General features: G+C 52.6%; 1 protein-coding gene across 3 annotated transcripts; it reads left to right on the top strand.

Annotated features, from left to right (window-relative positions):
• Nucleotides 1-4,933: 4,933 nt before the first annotated feature.
• Nucleotides 4,934-18,555, top strand: CDR2L (cerebellar degeneration related protein 2 like). Of its 3 annotated transcripts, none has more exons than XM_025467935.3 (5): nt 4,934-5,140; nt 12,598-12,710; nt 13,015-13,163; nt 13,740-13,904; nt 15,143-18,555. In XM_025467935.3, the coding sequence occupies exons 1-5, from the start codon at nt 5,062-5,064 to the stop codon at nt 16,032-16,034; spliced, it is 1,398 nt and encodes a 465-aa protein (XP_025323720.1). In that variant the 5' UTR covers nt 4,934-5,061; the 3' UTR covers nt 16,035-18,555. The 3 variants fall into 3 exon arrangements, with proteins under 3 accessions (XP_025323720.1, XP_048970537.1, XP_025323721.1); XM_049114580.1 differs by having other exon boundaries at nt 5,002-5,114; XM_025467936.3 differs by lacking the exon at nt 4,934-5,140 and adding an exon at nt 7,294-7,963.
• Nucleotides 18,556-18,897: the final 342 nt, after the last annotated feature.

Here is an 18,897-nt window from a genome sequence, read left to right as displayed (position 1 = left end):
TCTCTATCCCCTGCAGAGGGAGACAAGGAAACCTCACCAATCTGGCAGAGTTGGTTTCCCAGCTTTCACCCATAACAGCCTCACGAGATTCAGGAGAATCCAGCCTCGATCACCTTGCCTATTGCCGGGATGACAATGAGAATCCAGCCTTTGTGACATGTTTGTCCCTGCCAGATGATGCTTCTCGGCTGGGGCAGGAGGAGAGTGGCTACAGGAGAGGGGGGCCATGCTGAGGATATGGCCTATATGGTAAAGTCCAAAGGCTGGGAGGTGACCCAGGAGCTGGATATTTTCAAACGTAGGGATCGTCCAAGTCATCACTGAAAGCATCCTTATCTCCAGGGGTTGGAGCTGAATCTTCAGGTTGGGGCTGCCTTTAATTGCTCTAACTAGCATCCTCACTGCCCAGGCTGGGGAATTTGAGGCAACCCTCCCCAGGCCCTAACCCTCAGCCTTTTGCCCCTGCTCTCCTCTGGGGACTTTCTAAACTCCCTAAGGGCCCTCTCCCACAGAGCTGCAGAATAAAGAAATGAACAAATGGGAAGGGGACTCGGTGGGGTTGAAGTGCTAACCAGATCCCTCTGGAACCTACTACTCCCCCACACATCCTGCTGGTCCCTTAGACTCATTTCTGTCCCCAGCTCAATAAATGGCATCACCATCACCCAGTTACTGGAGGCAGAAGTCTAAGGCATCACTGCTTCTCCAGTCAGTTCATCTGCACCTCTTCTTTCTACATCCAGAATGATTCTCCTTCTTGCTCCAACTCTACTGCCACCAGCCTTGGCCGTCCCACCATTACTTCTCTTCCAGATGATCCCCAAAGCTTCCAAACTGGTTTTGCTTCTACTCTTCTTCCCTCCCATGCAATCCATGCTCCCAAATTGCCACTGATATTTTACAACTGAAAATGAAAAGGCTTTTACTCATTTTTCCAGTTGAGGGGGAAAATATCCCAATTCCTTCCCATGACCCTAACTCTGATTCCATCTCTCCTTTTTCCACTCCACTCAGTTACACTGGCCTTCTGTCAGTTCTTGATATATTGCAAGTTCTTTTTGCCTTGAGGCTTTGATACTGCTGTTGCCTGAAACACTCTCCCTCCAGAGCTTGGCGTGGTTGGCAACATCTCATCCTTTAGGTATTAGCTTAGATATCACCTTCTTTTTTTTTTTTTTTAAGATTTTATCTATTTATTCATGAGAGACACAAAGAGAGAGAGAGGCAGAGACATAGGCAGAGGGAAAAGCAGGCTCCACGCAGGGAGCACAATGTGGGACTCGATCCTGGATCCCGGGATCACACCCTGAGGCAAAGGCAGACGCTCAACCACTGAGCCACCCAGGCGTCCCAGATATTACCTTCTGAGAGAAGTCCTTCTGAACCCTGAATCTAAACTTTGCCCCAGGGGCACCTGGGTGGCTCAGTGATTGAGCATCTGCCTTTGGCTCAGGTCATGATCTTGGGGTCCTGGGATCGAGTCCCACATTGGACTCCCCACAGGGAGCCTGCTTCTCTCTCTGCCTGTGTCTCTGCCTCTCTCTCTCTCTCTCTCTCTCACGAATAAATAAATAAAATCTTTTAAAATAAATACAGGAATAAACTTTGCCCCAAACTTGCTCCTAGAACCTTGTTAATTTCCTTCATAGCATGTGTGGCAAGTTGTAATCATTTATTTACTTGTCCCCACTAGAATGAAAGCTGAAAAAAAAAATAGAATGAAAGCTGCACAAGGGCAGAGACTGCTTATGTCTCAGCCATAGGTTTATTTTTCTTCTTAAGTAAATTATGTTATTGTAGTATAATATATATTCAAAGAAATGTATATATCCTAAGTGTACAAGCTGGTGTGCCTGGTTGGCTCAGTCAGTACAGCGTGTGACTCTTGATCTCTGGGTCATGAGTTCAAGCCCCAAATTGGGCGTGGAGCCTACGTAATAAATAAATAAATAAATAAATAAATAAATAAATAAATAAATAAATAAGTGTGCAGGTCAATGATTGTCACAAATGAACACACCTGTGTAACCAGCACCGAGATCAGGAAATAAAACACTCCCAGTCCCTCAGAGTTCCCCACACGACTTTTTTTTTTTAATTTTTATTTATTTATGATAGTCACAGAGAGAGAGAGAGAGAGAGAGAGGCAGAGGGAGAAGCAGGCTCCATGCACCGGGAGCCCGACTTGGGATTCGATCCCGGATATCCAGGATCGCGCCCTGGGCCAAAGGCAGGCGCCAAACCACTGCGCCACCCAGGGATCCCCCCACACGACTTTTGAAAGCTAAACACTGTATTGGTCAGATTCATTTTTGCCAGTTTTGAACTTTATATAAATGGAATGATCCCTAATGATGCTTGCATCCTAATCCCCAGAACTTTTAAATATTACTTTGCATAGCAAAGGGGACTTTGCAGATGTAATTGAGTTAAGGACCTTAACTCAATAGGGAGATTACACTGGGTTATTAGGTGGGCTCAGTGTCATCACAGAGTCTTTAAAAGCAGTAGAGGGAAGCAGAAAGGTCAGAGTGATGTAGTGTGAGAAAGATTCAACCTGCTTTGATGCTTTAAAGATTGATGGCTTTGAAGATGGAAGAAGGGGGCCACAAGCCCAGGAATGTGGGTGGCCATTAGAAGGTGCGAATAACAAGGAAACTGATTCTTTCCTAGAGCTTCCAGAGAGGAATACAGCCTTGGAGACACTTATGTTTCAGCCAGCCACTGACAGCCACATTGGACTTCTAACTTACAGAACTATTGGACAGTAAATTTGTGTTGTTTCAAGTCATTAAATTTCAAGTCTATAAATTGTTATAGAAATAATAGGATACTAACAAGACTGCTTTTTATGCCTGGCATCTTTCTCTCAACATTTTATTTGTACTATATGATATTTCATTGCATGCATATACCACATTTTATTCATCAACTATTGATGGGCATTTGGGTTGTTTCCAGTTCGGGCTATTATCAGTTGTGCTGCTATGAACATTCTCGTACATGTCTTTCATTAACATACGTACATATTTCCGTTGTACATATATAGGAACAGGATGGCTGGATTACAGGGTATGCATACATGATGGATGCTGTGACGCATCCCTCACACTCCCTTTCAGAACTGAAGGATTTGTTCACCCACCTGCTGGGAAGCCTGCTAGCTGACAGTCCTCAGCTGCCAGCCCTCTCTAGAAGCTGAAAAGAACTCCTTGGCCCAAGATCATACAGCTTCCCATTCACCACCTGCATCCATTCAATGACTTGTGGAAATGCGGAGGGGGATATAAAGCCCTCTCCCCAGTGTCACTTGGAATTGTTTTGATTCAGAGTCCAGAGCTGTCCAGAGTCAGGGGAGGCTTTTGTCAAGGCCACATCTCATCCCAAGTCCTCCCTGTGCAAACCCTGTTTCCTTCTCCTCCCCTACAAGTGTTGATGCATCTAAAGAAGTTAAACACTTTGTCACATGTTTGTTGGGTCATTTGGTCACTTGAGAAGTGCCTGGTCAAGTCTTTTATCCACTTTTCTACTGGGCTGTCTTTCTTTTGGATTTGTAGATAGTCTTTCTATATTCCAGATGCAAGTCCTTTGTTGGATATATTTTCCATATGTATTCAGAGTTGGATGTATTCAGGATGCCTCAACAGTGTCAGCACATGGTGAGTCCTAGTAATAATCAGTTCCATGAATGCTTGAGTTTGATAACTCCTTTAGGGAAAGAATGCTTAGAAGGTGAAATTGTGTACGGCTCTAACTGGTGTAACTGGATATAGGATATGGAAGGAGAGGGAAGGGGAGGGAAGCAGGAGCTTAAAGGGAAACGTCCAGAATGCAGGGAACACACCTCCTGGCCTGAGGTGTCCGGCCAAAGAAATATAAACACTCAACTTCTTAAAGGTAATCGTAAATAAGTATCCATTCATTCAACGAGTGTTCATGGAAGGTGCCAACGGGACAGCCTATTCTAGGCACCGAGGAGTCAGCTGTGAACAAGAGAGACACGATCTGTGCTTTTAGGAGATCTAGAGGGGAGGCAGCCTGGGTGGCTCAGCGGTTTAGCGCTGCCTTCAGCCCGGGGCGTGATCCTGGAGACCCTGAATCAAGTCCCACATCGGGCTCCCTGCATGAAGCCTGCTTCTCCCTCTGCCTGTGTCTCTGCTTCTCTGTGTGTGTGTGTGTCTCTCATAAATAAGTAAATAAGTAAATAAGTAAATAAGTAAATAAATAAATAAATAAATAAATAAATAAATAAGTGAGTAAATGGAGATCTAGAGGGAGAGAGTGACCACAGCAGGTAAACAGAGTAAAGTGTCATAAATGAATAAATAAATAAATAAATAAATAAATAAATAAATAAATAAATAAATAAATAAATGAAAGGAGATCTAGAGGGAGAGAGTGGCCACAGCAGGTAAACAGAGTAAAATCATCTCAGACAGTGAGGGGTAGGTAAACCCAAGGGATGGAGCGTGGGAGGGAGGGTGAGGTTAAAGTAGCAAGAGCCCCGCCAGGGCTCCCGGGAGACCCCGCCCCCGGCCCCGCCTCCACATTTGCATACGTGTCCCGATTGGCCCGCGGCGGCCGGCCCCACCCCCCGGAGCGGGCGGCTAGGGAAGCGCGGGGCGGACCCCGCCAAGATGCAGCGGCGGCTCCGGGTGTCGCCGGGCGGGCGAGGGGCAGCGCGGGCCGGAGCCGGGCATTGGGCGCCCGCCGCGGGCCCCGCGCGCTCCTAGCGCCCCGGACGTGCGGGCGGACTCCGGCCGTCCTTGCCGCCGTCCCGGCCGCCGTCCCCGCCCCCCCACCCTTTGTGCCGCCGCCGCCCGGGCCCCCGGCCCCTCAGGACCGCGGCCGGGCCGGACCTCGGCTGCGCGCCAGCTCCGCGTGGGCGCCCGGGGGGCAGCCGATGGCGAGGGGGCGCGGCGCGGGCGGGGGCGCTGCAGCCCGAGTGCGCGACGCGGGAGGCCCGGCCCGCCTCCGCCGCATTGTCCCGGGCCCCGCGCCCCGGCCCTGAGCCGCGCCGCCGCAGCGCCCGCCCGCCCGCCGCCCGCCGCCCGCGGGGCCATGCGGAGAGCCGCCGGCATGGAGGACTTCTCCACGGAGGAGGAGGAGCCCTGGTACGACCAGCAGGACCTGGAGCAGGGTGAGCGCGGGGGGTGTGGGTGCGGCGGGAGAGCGGGGCGCGCCCGGCGACCCCTGTCCGCTTCTCCATTGTTGAGCAGTATCGCCCCGGGGAGGGCTGGGCTGCGCCCGGAGCGCGGACCCCGAAGGGTGATGCGTCTGGAGAATGGGGACCTGGAGAGAGGGAACGCTGCCAGGGAAGACCGGGGCCAGACCCGCGGGGACGTGCAAAAGTGGGGGGAGCGGCCTTCCTCTTTCCCCGAACCGCAGGGGTGTACTTCACCCAGCTCACCCACCCCATCTTGGAGGCAGGGACTGTCCAGGCGCCCCTGGTATTGTTGGGGGCCTGAGTACTGGCTGGAAATCTTTGAAGGCCGAGAGGTGGCTCCTTGGTTATGTTTTGCTGAGAGGAATGGTGTGTGTGTGTGTGTGTGTGTGTGTGTGTGTAGCGGAAAGTTATCCCATTCCAAATCCAGTAGCACCCTTCCCTGCCAGGATTCCTGAGCTCTAAGACTCCCAGAAAGTTTCCCCAACTCCCTTACCCTCTACCCAGGGAGTGTATAGGGGTTTGGGGACCCTGCTGGCTAAGAAGCAGCAAAAACTTGGAGTCTCCAATCTGTCTTCCTAAGGGAAAGGGGGTCCCCTGGCCCTTTTGCTCCCAGTCCTATCCCAGATGACTCATGGTTCAGAGGGAACCAGGTTTGGGATTTCTGAGCAATGCACCACACTAGAGCCTGAGTAAAGTGGGAGCTGCCTCCCCCACTCCCATCTGAGGGAGAGAGGGTGGCTGGAAGGGGTTTAGAATCTGGTGATGAGGTGGCCAAGGTGACATCACTCCAGGCAGGGGGCGGAGCTGTGGGACAGGAAGGAGGAGGAGACCTAAGAGGGTCAGGGCCAAGGTCTGCTGGAACAGAGTCAAATCCACCCTCTCTTCCCCCAAAGTGCCTCGTTCTTGGATGGTTAGAGCTGGAGTGGCAAGGAAACATGTCCAGGAGAAGTGACCACCGTCACCCAGCAACCCAAGCGAGTGTGGACACAAGTCTGGTTCAGTGTGTACTAACACCCCCTGCTCTGCGTCGGCATCCACGGGGGCCCCAGATGCCTAGCTTTGCCCTCTTGTGAGACATCTACCCAGATCCTGGACTCTTTGTGTCCTGGCCCTGACCCACATCCCCACGTGGCCAGATTTGTTGGTAGATGGGACTGTCCTTATACTCAGAAGCGTGGGTTAATCAGAGCCTCTGGGGGCCAGTATGGGACTGGGGGTGCTGGGCTGAACTCTGTCATACTCTGGAGTCTACCCTCAGCCTCCCTGCTGGAGTGTGATGTCCAGGACTGGCTGTGACACTTTCGTCCCCCATCCTGGGCACCTCTCCCCCTCAATTTTGCATCCCACAAACACCTGTCAGGCTGACACTTAAGTGTCCAACACCATCCTGGGAGCTGGGAATAGTTTCAGCCCTGGCTTCCTGGGTGCACCCGGGCAGGTGGAGGTGGGCCTCTAACTGAGTGTGGGTGTTAGGATGCCGTAAGAGGGCTTCATGGAAGAGGAAGGCCTAGATGGAAAAATTCGAAGCTGAGAGCCTGAGAAGATGGCTTCCCTGGAGGCTGATGCTGATATTGCTGCTGTCTCATTTCATTCCTGCACCCCTAACAAAGTCTCTGGCACGGTGCCCGGCCCAGATGTGGGAGGAAGGAGCCAAAGAGTAGGGGTGGGAGACGACGTGCTGCTTCCGGAGAGCAAGAAGTGTCGAGATTCCAGCTGTGCTGGGCAGCCATGCTCTGGGGCCAACTTAGGGGATGGCCTCATTGGTCTGCGGCAGCCAGCCTTGTCTTGTGGCCCCAATCGTAGCCAGGACCTGGGAACAAGGAGGGAAACCAGAAATGAGGCAGTGTCGGGAGAAATTGGACTTTTTGACCAAAAACAAATGCCCACTCACCCTGGGCGAGGGCAGAAGGCCCTCTTTCTGCAGTGAGAGCAGAGACAGAGGACCTTCTGCTAGGAAATTCAAAAAGGTTTATGCAAAGGTCCCTCTGAGCTGGAGGGCGAATAGGGGCCGCATGAGCATTTTAGGTGGAAAGGATGCTAAACCAAGGTACAGAGCAACGTGAGAAGACCACACACAGCTAGAAAGTAGGAGCTATCTAGAGTGGCAGGGGTGGGTTCAGGGGAAGTCTCAGACATAGCTACTGTAGCACCACCTCCTAGAGCCCGGCACAGAGAGCCAAATGGCGGGGTGAAGCGTGAGCCGGAGACCGGCTACACTGGGGATCAGGTGCCTGTTGCATCCCACTTCTCTGTACAATCCCCAAATTCTCCCTTGCCCGGCTGCTCCCGGGTTTCCTCCAAGTTGCTCAGGAGGTGTTTTGCTCAGCCAGCCTGGTCTCCCCTCATATGTGTTTCCCCTTGTCCCGTGGGCAGGTCCCAATTCTACTTTCCAGAAGCTTGTCCTTCCAGATGATATTTGACTTGCACGATGTTCTGTCCCAATAGAGGGAAGTGGTTGGGACAAGCAAGGTCCTAGATCCTCACTGTGTTCCTTCTACCCCCTGACACTGGCACCTGTAAAAATAGAAAATGCCATTGATCGTTAGGCACAGGCTCTCTCTCTCTCTCTCTCTCTCTCTCTCTCTGCCCACCTCCCTTCTTGACCTTGAACCAGGCATGGCGGGCCCTGTGGTACGTCTTTCCAGGCTGAGAGAAGGCTGCTGAGTCACAGATTTCAAGTCCTGGGTGCCTGACCTTGAGTCTCAGCCTTGGGCAAGAGCTCTGACATGGCAAGGGGAGGGAGGTGCCCGAACCCCAATTGTGGGAACCCAGAGTTCCTGAGTTCGGGCCCTGAAGGTAAGCAGGAGCCCTGCAGCCCTGCCAGGTGGTAGATTGCCTCCTCCCAGCTGCTTTACCTTTGTCTCCATCCCCTCCCCGCTCCTGTCCCCTGTTCCTTTCCCACCTCTCTGCTCCAGAATCTGTGGCGCCCCACCCTACCCCAACCAGTGGGGACAGTGGAGTTTCAAGGTTTTGTTTTTTTTTTCAAAGACATCCCCTTGCCTCCCAGCCATTCCCTCTCAGGCCTCCAGGGCAGCAATGCACATCAGCAGATGCTTAGAGGACAAAACTGCTATAGCCCACTACAGGAGACCCAGAAAACTCCAGGATCTATGCAGGGGAGGTGCCCATTCAGACTTGGTACCTCCCCTGAGCTTGGTCCAGTGTGACCATTAATCTTGCCATAACAGGCAGTTTATTACTCCAGCTTCTACTTCCTGCTTAGCCAGCTCCCCAGGCCTCCCCCATCCTTGGTCCAGGGGGAGGTGCACCCCCTGGGAACCCAGAACTATCACCAGCCCTCTCCTAGCCTGTGTACTTTCCCCAGCATTTGGCTCCAGGCAGTCCCCTGCTCTGCAGCTTCTAGACTTCTCCTGTGATCCCTCCTGGCAGCTTTGACCAGCTTAGCTTGCATTGTGATCCAGTTTCCCTGAGAAGGTCTCTAAGATTCTCCCCCACCCCAAACAGCTTCTATTGTGTTCCTTTCCTCTCCACCCCTGAGTCACTGGGTGGCCTGGTTACATTCACTGCCTTCACAGCACAAGCTTCTATGTCCCTGGTTTATAGTGACTTGCAGCTGCCCAGCCTGACGGTAGGAATACACACGCAGCTCAGGTGCTCACCTGGAAGGAAGAGCATAACATGCAGTTGTTCTTGCCCTTTCCTCAGCTTGGAACCTGAGGTCTTGAGCTCTAGGTTAAGCTGCAGAAACTCCAAGCAGGTGACCCCTGGAGCTTGTCCCCCAGTGCCAACACTGGCGGTGGCATCAGTAGCAATGGCCTCTTCACAGACCACCTGACAGTTCCCAAAGGAGAAAATCCTGATGACTGTGGCCCTGTGTTCTTTTTCATTTATACCTGAGTTATTTGATACTGTTTGGGGATGAGTCCAACATTCACCATCTTATTACAGAGAATAGGAAGATGGTGTGGCTCCCTCGTCACAAAGTAGGGGATGTCTTGCTGGGCTCCCAAATTTCCACCAACCACTAAACATTACATAGGGCTGTAGGTCTATGATGCTCAGATCAAACTTCACACTTTATAGACGGACACCTCTGGACGCCTTCACACTTTTTAGACATTTGCCAAGCTTATAGTTAATAAATTCATATATATCCCCCTTAGTGGTCTGTATCAGGTAACCAGTTTTTCTTGACATCATCATCAGAAGTTAATTGCTCAAAGCTGAAGGTTTTTGTCTGAGATTTATATGATTATTTCTTTTAAGATTTTATTTATTTCAGAGACTGAGGGGAGGAGAAGAGGGAGAAGAAGAGAGACAAGTAGACTCCACCCTGAGCGCTAACCCCGTTGTGGGGCTTGATCTCATGACACTGAGATCAAGACCTGAGCCAAAACCAAGAGTTGGATGCTCGACTGACTGAACCACCTACGCACTCCTGATTTTTTTTTTTTTTTTTTAGTGGCTGTTTAGGAAAGTAGCTTTTGTTTTCTCCAGCTAAGTTATTGCAGCCCTGCTCCAGGATAGCAGCTTTGCACTCCACCAGGAAACATCTTCGGGTGACATCCAGGCACAGGGTGCCACTCATGGCATAGGCCCAACCTGGAGACTCCACTCTGGCTGTTTGAAAACCTTACCTTTATGTGTGGGAGCAGACTCCAGGCTTGTTCTTGACAGGCAGCTTGGCCTTTTGTCCAGGCCCCATGGATAGCCAGGCCCTCTAGTTTCCATCAGGTGATGTCAGTCCGATCCCTAGCCTGGCTGAAAAAGAGCCCGAGACTCTGCTCCTATGCCCACTGGGAGTCACTGCTCTCCTGGGCTCTTCTAAGAAGAAAAGCCCCTTCCCCAGACCTGGCTGGTGCCAAGCTAGGGGCTCAGCTGAAACAACTGTATTTATGAAATTCACTAGGGGGGGCTAGAGAGACCCTCCATGCCCTGGGGAGTCTAGAAGGATCGCTGTCTGGACAGGGAAAACATTAAAAACCTGAATCCCTGGACCACATCGGCCCCAGCAGAGTTGCCTTTACACATCTTGATCTGGATTTATACCATCAGCCTAGATCAAGGGCTGTTTTAATAAACAACCTCACGGGGCAGCCCCGGTGACGCAGCGGTTTAGCGCCGCCTGCAGCCCAGGGCGTGATCCTGGAGACCCTGGACTGAGTCCCGTGTCGGGCTCTCTGTATGATGCCTGCTTCTCCCTCTGCCTGTGTCTCTGCCTCTCTCTCTCTGTCTCTATGAATAAATAAATAAAATCTTAAAAAAAGAAAGAAAGAAAAAGAGAAAGAAAGAAAGAAAGAAAGAAAGAAAGAAAGAAAGAAAGAAAGAAAGAAAGAAAGAAAGAAAGAAAGAAGAAAGAAAGAAAGAGAAAGAAAGAGAAAGAAGAAAAGAAAGAAAGAAAGAAAGAAAAGAAAAGAAAGAAAAGAGAAAAGAAAGAAAAGAAAAGAAAGAAAAGAAAAGAAAAGAAAAGAAAAAAAGAAAACAACCTCATGATGGGAAAAAGACCCAAGATTTCCCAGACAGCATTTTTGGCAGAATGATTCAAATAGGCCTACTCTGTGTCCCGGTGATTCTGTTTCTGGGAAAGGATCTTCAGGATGTAGGCAGTGATGTGCACCAAGATCTATGTACTATGAATTTTTGTACAGTTTCTTTTTTTTTTTTTAAGATTTTATTTGTTTATTTGAGAGAGAGAGAGAGCACAAGCAGGAGGTGGGGGAGAGAAGGAGAGGGAGAAGCAGACTCTGCACTGAGCAAGGAGCCACCATGGGGCTCAATCCTAGGACCCAGAGATCATGACCTTGAGCTGAAGGCAGAGGCTTAACTGACTGAGCCACCCAGGCTCTTTTCTTTTTTTCTTTTTTTTAAAAACAGCTTTACTGAGATATAATTTATAGACCAGGTAACTCACTTACTTGAAGTGTACAGCAACACAAAAGTCTCCACATATTCACAGTGAGGTCATCCCTACTGTCAGCTTTAGAATATTTTCATCATTCTGCTTAACTCTTCTTAGAAATAAAAGAAATAATATATTTTCCCTTGATAGTAATAAATATGCTATTCCCTTTGTTTCTAAGAAGAGTGAGGCATATATATGGAGGTATATCTACCCCAAATGTCTAGGTACCTCATACAACTCCAGACCCACTAGAGAGAATTCTTAGGGATTCCAGCACCTGCCACTTCCTCTTAACCCTTCCTCCTCCCCACCACACAGCCCCCCTAAGAACAGGCTAGATCCCCTCCCAGCCTCTCTGACAGTGTTCTTTTGCCTTCTGCTCAGATGGGGAGGGGTAGGTTCCAATCCTGTAGGGTACAAGAATCATGGCTGCTTGGGGGAAGACGATGATGGTTTTGCTGCCCAGGGAAAGGAAGTTTCTGAGAGGGGCATATGTCACCAGAACCAAACGGTACCCAGCCAGAGCCAGGAGACCTGAATTCTGCTTCCAACATGGCTATAACCTTGAGCAGGTCATTCTTCCCTCTCCCTCTCCAGCCTGTCAAATACCACGCACACGCACATGCACATGCACACACACCGCAAAATCTAATACCCAGCAAGCCTTTCTGCTCCCTTTCCATCTCAGCAAGATCCTAGTCACCCTTCCAAACCCAGCTTGCAAGATGCCCGTTTCCAGAGGCTCCCCCTGACCCCAGGAAGAGTGATCTCTCTTACCTATCATCCCAGGGCACTTACCCCATGTCTGTTGATTCTCTTAGCACGTTCCGCTCACTCATTCTTTCAAAGATTATTTATTTATTCATTTATTTGAGAGAGAGAAAGGGAGGGGGAGAACATGAGCTGGTGGGAGGGGCAGAGGGAGAAGGAGGCTCCACACTGAGCGAGGAGCCCGATGTGGGGCTCCATCCCAGGACCCTGAGATCATGACCTGAGCCAAAGGCAGATGCTTAACCGACTGAGCCACCTAGGCGCCCCTCACTTATTCTTTCAGAAAATATTTATTATGCACCTGCTCTATGCCGAGTACTGTTCTAGGTCTTGGGATATCAGTGAACAAAAAGGGCAAAACCTCTGCCCTGTGAACTTACAGTTAGTCGGGGGGAGATGAATGAGAAAAATGAGCAAATGGCTTGGTAAGTTAGATGGTGGTATGTGCTAAGGAGAAAAATGAAGCAGAGAGGGAGTGGGAGGTGGGGGAGGGTGTGATTTCAAATCAGTGGTTGGAAAGGGTCTCCTGGAGAAGGTGACAGTTAAGCACAGGTTTGAAGATGGAGAGGGATGAACCCTGGGAGTGGGGAGAGGACATTTCCGACAGAAGCGACAGTGCAAAGTCGAAGCTCCTGGCTTGCATCCCCTCCCAGGCCTGGAGGCTCCCTCGGGGCAGCTCTATGTCCCGGTTATCTTGGGGTCTGCAAAGCATAGCCCACAGTGAATGCTCAGAACATTTATGGAAGTCCTCTGAGCTCATTCAGCTGCTCACTGTTATTCTCACCCTCTCCACTAGACTTGCACTTGGCCGCGGAGCTGGGAAAGACACTGCTGGAGAGAAACAAGGAGCTGGAGGAGTCTCTGCAGCAGATGTACTCCACCAATGAGGAGCAAGTGCAGGAGATTGAGGTGAGGGGCCACATAGGCCCTGCCTGTGCTCCCCCACCCATTAAGGACCCCTTGGCCCACGGTGCCTTTGTTCAACTTAGAGAAAGATGCTCTCTTAGCAGACACAGCTTTGGCCCAATAGCCTTGTGCAGTTCACAACTGATACAACTATCCCAGGCACCCCTATCACACCACCATCTTTACTCTCCACTCTGCTGCAGACAACTTCCCTAAAGCAAACGTGTTCCCAGAGGTGGGAAGAGGCCCAGGTGAACACATTTCCCCAACCCTGTTCTGAAAGGGTACTCAATCTTCTCCCCTCTAGTACCTAACCAAGCAGCTGGACACGCTGCGGCACATGAATGAGCAGCATGCCAAAGTGTACGAGCAGCTGGACCTGACAGCCCGAGACCTGGAGCTGACCAACCAGAAGCTGGTGCTGGAGAGTAAGGCTGCCCAGCAGAAGATCCATGGGTGAGGGCCGGGTGGCGGGCTGGGGGGCGAACGAGGGAGAGGTCAGGTCGGGTTGCATGTGGGCATATGATCCAGTGGGTGTGACTCGTGCTCTTTCTCCCAGAAGTGCAGGCCTGGGGACCTGGGATGGTAGTGAGATTGCCCTTGTCACTTTTGGGCAGTTTCACATTCAGGCCACAATCCCTCTTAAAGTGCCAGCTCCACACCAGGCTCTGTTTAGGAAATGGGGATACAAAGAGACTGCCCCACCCCCTGGAAGCTCACAGCCCAGGAGGGAAGGCAGGCATGTAAATATTTCATCGTGGTGCAGCATGATAAGTGCTTAAAGGGTGGAGGAGGGACCAAGGTGACACAGAGGAGAATGGTCAGCTCAGCCTGGGAGGCGTGGGAGAAGGGCGTATCCTTGGGCACACAGGGAGTTCTTGTCTGACCTCAGCACCAGGCAGCAGGGTCCAGGGTTGCCCATTTATCCCCAAATCCGAGTCCCTCTTGGGGCACTGCAGTGAGGAAGACTGGCCCCATCCCCTTAAAGCCCCTCCCATGTGTGTCCCCCACCAACTCACCCCACCCTCCCAGGCTGACAGAGACCATCGAGCGCCTGCAAGCCCAAGTGGAGGAGCTACAGGCCCAGGTGGAACAGCTGCGGGGTTTGGAGCAGCTGCGAGTGCGACGGGAGAAGCGAGAACGCAGACGCACCATCCATACATTCCCCTGCCTCAAGGAGCTGTGTACCAGCCCGCGGTAGGTGAGGGTGCCATGGGGCGGGGGGGCAGTCTGGACCCTGCACCATGTCCCCAAGTCCCAGAGGAAGGAGAGGGTGGGCACCAGGCAGCAGGTGGGAATGAGCTGATGCATTGTCAGGCTATTGGAGGGATGGTCCTATTGCCAAAAACCGTCAGCAGCTGGCATTTACTGAATCCTGGCTGCACGCCCACAGCTTTTAGTGATTTCACTCCGTGGCAACACAGTGAGATATGTTTTATCATGCTCACTGCTCAGATGAGGAAACGGAAGCTCAGAGGTTAGGTGAGCTTATCCAAGGTCACCCCGTTAATAAGCTAGAATTTTAACTCAGGAGAAGTTAACACCACACTTTTCAGTTCCCATTAAATCTTTTTTTCTTTTCTTTAGAGAGGAAAATGGGGAGGAGGGACAGAGAGAGAGGGAAAGAGAATCTTATGCAGGCTCCATGGGGGCTAACCAACTGAGCCACTCAGGCACCCCCAGTGGCTCAGTCGGTTGGGTGTCTGACTCGTGGTTTCAGCTCAGGTGATGATCTCATGAGTCTCATGGGTCCTAGATGGAGCCCACAAGGGGCCCCACGCTCAGCGGGGAGTCTGCTGGAAGATTCCCTCTGCCACTCCCCTCCCTGCCCCGCCCCACCCCGCCCTGCCCCACTCATGCACACATATTCTCTTTCTCCCAAATAGGTAAATAAATCTTTAAAAAAATTTTTTTTTCAAATACATATTCTGTACTTAGTGAGTGTTTCAATAAAGGTCCTGGCAGGAGGCAGCTCCTTGCAGAGTAACCCCCGAGGAGCGATTAGTGAAGAGGTGTGGATAAAAGTGTAGGGAAACGACAGGGACACTGCAGTACCCCAGGGCTGCAACAGCAAGAGGCTGTTACCATCCCCAGGCCTGAAGGGGCCAAGGGGAGGGAGGTTACTGGAGGCCAGGAGGTGCTGCGTGGCCAGCACTAACCAGGGGAGGAGCCTGGGGAAGACCTTCCCCGACCTCCCTCTGCTCCTACCCTCTGACTCCCGGTGCCTCTGGCTGGTTGAGCTCAGGAGAGAGCAGAAACCTGGCTGAAGCAGTTCACTGTGGTCAGCCGGCCAGAGCAGAGAGCAGAGAGAGAAAGGGCCGAGAGTGGATCTAGAGGGAATAGTTTCCCCAGAGGCGGGGAGAGATGTTAAGCATGGGGAGGTACCCAGGACCTTGGCCTTGACCTTGACCCGATGTCTGATGGCCCCCTCCCAGGTGTGAGGATGCCTTCCGCCTGCACAGTTCCTCCTTGGAGCTGGGTCCACGGCCCCTGGAGCAGGAGAACGAGCGGCTGCAGACCTTGGTGGGTGTGCTGCGTTCCCAGGTGAGCCAGGAGCGGCAGCGCAAGGAGCGGGCGGAGCGCGAGTACGCGGCGGTGCTGCAGGAGTACTCGGAGCTGGAGCGGCAGCTGTGCGAGATGGAGGGTTGCCGCCTCCGCGTGCAGGAGCTGGAGGCCGAGCTGCTGGAGCTGCAGCAGATGAAGCAGGCCAAGACCTACCTGCTGGGCCGGGAGGACCACCTGGCCGAGGCCCTGCTCGCGCCCCTCACCCAGGCCCCCGAGGCCGATGACCCCCAGCCCGGCAGCGGGGATGACTCTGCTGCCCAGGATGGCGTCTCCTCTCCGGCCGCCTCCCCGGGCCACTCGGTTCGCAAGAGCTGCAGCGACACCGCGCTCAATGCCATCGTGGCCAAAGACCCAGCCAGCCGGCACGCGGGCAACCTCACGCTGCATGCCAACAGCGTGCGCAAGCGGGGCATGTCCATCCTGCGGGAGGTGGACGAGCAGTACCACGCCCTGCTCGAGAAGTATGAGGAGCTGCTGAGCAAGTGCCGGCAGCACGGCGCTGGGGTGCGGCATGCTGGCGTGCAGACCTCACGGCCCATCTCCCGAGACAGCTCGTGGAGAGACCTTCGTGGGGGTGAAGAGGGCCAGGGGGAGGCCAGGGCAGGTGAGAAGAGCCTGAGCCAGCACGTGGAGGCCGTGGACAAGCGGCTGGAGCAGAGCCAGCCAGAGTACAAGGCGCTTTTCAAAGAGATCTTTTCCAGGATCCAGAAGACCAAGGCCGACATCAATGCCACCAAAGTCAAGACGCACAGCAGCAAGTGACCCCTTTCCCGGCCTGCAGCCTCCCCCAGGGTCAGGCCACTGGGCTCCTCATGCCTGGGCCACGCAGCCTCTGGTGAGTGAGGGAGCCCACCAGCAGCAATATAGCCTAGTGGAGGCTGCGTTCTGGCCCAGGGAGCATGTGGGGGACGTAGCTTGTTCTCTGTTCACTTGGGAGGTGGTCAAGGACCTCCACCATCCTGCGTCAGCCTAAAGACGCAGCTAAGAGTTTCAAAGCCAAACATTCCCACTCCCATGGGGATTCCCAGCTCCCCAGCCCTTGGCTTCCCGACCCTGGGCCTTGCTCGCAGATTTGTGGCCAGGCTTCTCTGAAAGCCATTCTGGACCACTTGGCTTTTTTTCTTTTTTTCTTTTTTTCAAGGTTCAGTTTTTTTGAGAGATTTGCAATGCAAGGTCTCCCTGACCCCTTGCCACAACTGGAAACACTTGAAGGGGGATCCCAGAGCCAGCTGTTGCAGGTTCCAGGGGTCTCCTGGACCACCCACTGCTTCTCCCCAGCTGCGACACGCTGTCATTCCTTAGCATCAGCTAAAGGGTTCTGACCAGGTCAGGGACAGCCCCTGCCATGCAGAGCAGAACATCTCAGCCAGGCCCCGAGTGCCCCCCACTCCAGCCACTCCAGCCCTGGTGAGGCGGGCTTCTCCCTGGGGACTCTCAGCCCACTGCAGATCTGTAGCCAATCAGAGGAGGGGAACAGGGAGCCCCTCGGCAGCCATACACGAACAGTACATCCTGCTTCCCTCAGAGCCAGCCTCCTCGGGTTCCAGCCCTGGAAATGCCTTCTGGCCATTAAGCCTTCCAGGAATCTGGGCAGTAGGGAGCCCCCGTCTCTGCACGCCACCTCTGACTTGCCAAGCTTGGCCTCTGCCTGCCCCCATCTCAGGGACCATGATGTGTCTCATTCGCTCCCATGCTCCCCACAGGCCGACCCCCGACCCCTCCTTAGATTATGCCTGCTGCCCCCAGAATGACCCAGGCATATGCCACCAGCCAGTGCTCCCAGCATCTGCCCCTGCCCCTCCCCACTGGGGACTGCCCGATTCCACCCTATACTGAACAGTATTGAAATGGGACCTGGTAGGGAATGTGTCTCCTCTCTCCCATAAAATGCTGTTCTTAAACCTCCCATCTTTTTTTGAGGGGTGGGGGTTTTGAGGACCCAGCTGGGTCACAGGTTAAACCTTTTGTTAAGGCTTCAGAAAGTCCAGCTTCAGCTAAGAGATGTCCAGGCCCCCAGCTTGCCCTAAGCATTTCTCCAGGGTTTCCATTTCCAGTTCCTTCTGCCACCCATCCTGAGATCCTAGAAATCAGAGGAGCTACACAGCCCGGTGGAAGGCAGCAGCCCTGGCCTCTGTGCTAGGAACCCAGCAGGGACCTTCATGCCTTATCTGTTTCTAAGGGGTAAAGGGGTTTTCTTAACAAGCATGCCCGACCTCCCTGGAGGCGCTTACCCTGCTCTCTGGGCGGCACTGTGATGAGCGCTGTCGGCTGGTCCTTCCGTTCACACATCTTGGAACCCTTTGTCCTTTGGAGCTGGGCAGCTCCCAGCCCTCCGTGTGTCTCTGTCATCTAGGGTGGAGGGGGTAGGGTGGGGAAAGGGCTCCTGCCTGTTTGCTCCCCAGTTCTGTAGCGGCCGACCAGCGTCACCTTTGAAGTATACCCGAGAGAAATATATTTACAAATGCTTTATTCTCTTCTTTAATAAAAAATGCACCAGTATTCTAAAAGCAGAAGTGGCCCTGGAGCCATGGTCCTGTCTTTGTGCATCTCACACACCCACCGTACATCACACAGCTCTGGGGATTGAGGGCAGAGGGGAAGTCCCAAGCTTCACTCCCTTGGGATTTGCAGCCAAACAGCCCAATTACTGAGGGTGTTATCAGGGAACTGGGCAGATAAGGGGTGGTGGTGAAGGAAGCAGATTCCAGGAAGAAGGGGTAGATTTGCCCACTCACTCTGCCTGTCTGCTCAGCCCTTCAGGGAGGAAGGAAGATGGGTCTGGAATAGAATTAGTAAGACTGGATTTCCCACCCCAGTGCTGCAGAGAAAAAAATAAAAGCCACCCAATCCCCGAAAGTAAAAGAAGTTCCTTATCATCCCTTTGCAGCAGCTAACTTTTGTTGTCTGTTGACTTCGTTCCAGGCAGAGTCAACCGTGGGAGGCAGCTATAAAATCTCTGTTCTACTGATGGAGTTTCTGAGGCTTAGGGTTAAGTCAGGAATTCAAAGTCACATAGAAATATTCAAACCCCGAACTGACCAATTCCACTCTGCAATACTGCGCATTCCCTATCTCTTTGTAATATTTAGTTTTAGAGCCAGTTGGACCCCGGGCCCTCCAGAAAAGGAGAAAGGAAAATCCTGTGGGTCCTCTAATTCACAGGCCATGGGGAAGGACTGGTGCCTGCAAGCTCTTCAGGTGCCCGGAATGGCTTGGTGATGCTTTGTCTCTTCCTTTCTTTCTTCTTGCCACTGAATGTCCCCTTCTTGAAGCACCATAGCCTGTGGAGGACCAAGGGGAGGAAGGAAAAGGCTGGCCTCTGCCTTTAGTGCCCACCTTTTGAAGGGAACAGGTGGCACCTCTCAGGCCTGTTTCTTCCAGAAGGGCCTCTATTCTGGATGGTTCACCACAGCAGCAGGTGAGAGGAGCTTGCCAGCTGCTCTTCTCTCCACCCCAGGGTAGCTTGTCTCACTCCTCTACACCCCCCGCCCTCGTCCAGAATCCAGGCCACCAGATGGCCTGAGCAGGCTGTGTTTATTTGAGGCCATGGAAACCTACAGCTCCTTTTTTCTATTACTCTGGGTCAGGAGCAGGGCTGAAGCCCAGCCTCAGAGCAATAATGCCA

The sequence above is a fragment of the Canis lupus genome, chromosome 9 (genome assembly GCF_003254725.2).
Source record: "Canis lupus dingo isolate Sandy chromosome 9, ASM325472v2, whole genome shotgun sequence".
NCBI classification, from domain to species: domain Eukaryota; kingdom Metazoa; phylum Chordata; class Mammalia; order Carnivora; family Canidae; genus Canis; species Canis lupus.
The sequence above is the reverse complement of the archived record's forward strand: the minus strand, read 5'-3'. Positions and strand labels throughout refer to the sequence as shown.

Excerpts from the sequence above, each read along its gene's own strand:
- CDR2L (XM_025467935.3), top strand. The coding sequence starts at position 5,062 with ATGCGGAGAGCCGCCGGCATGGAGGACTTCTCCACGGAGGAGGAGGAG. Across the intron at positions 5,141-12,597 it reads CCAGCAGGACCTGGAGCAGG|ACTTGCACTTGGCCGCGGAG; the intron begins GTGAGCGCGGGG and ends CCTCTCCACTAG. Across the intron at positions 12,711-13,014 it reads AGCAAGTGCAGGAGATTGAG|TACCTAACCAAGCAGCTGGA; the intron begins GTGAGGGGCCAC and ends TCTCCCCTCTAG.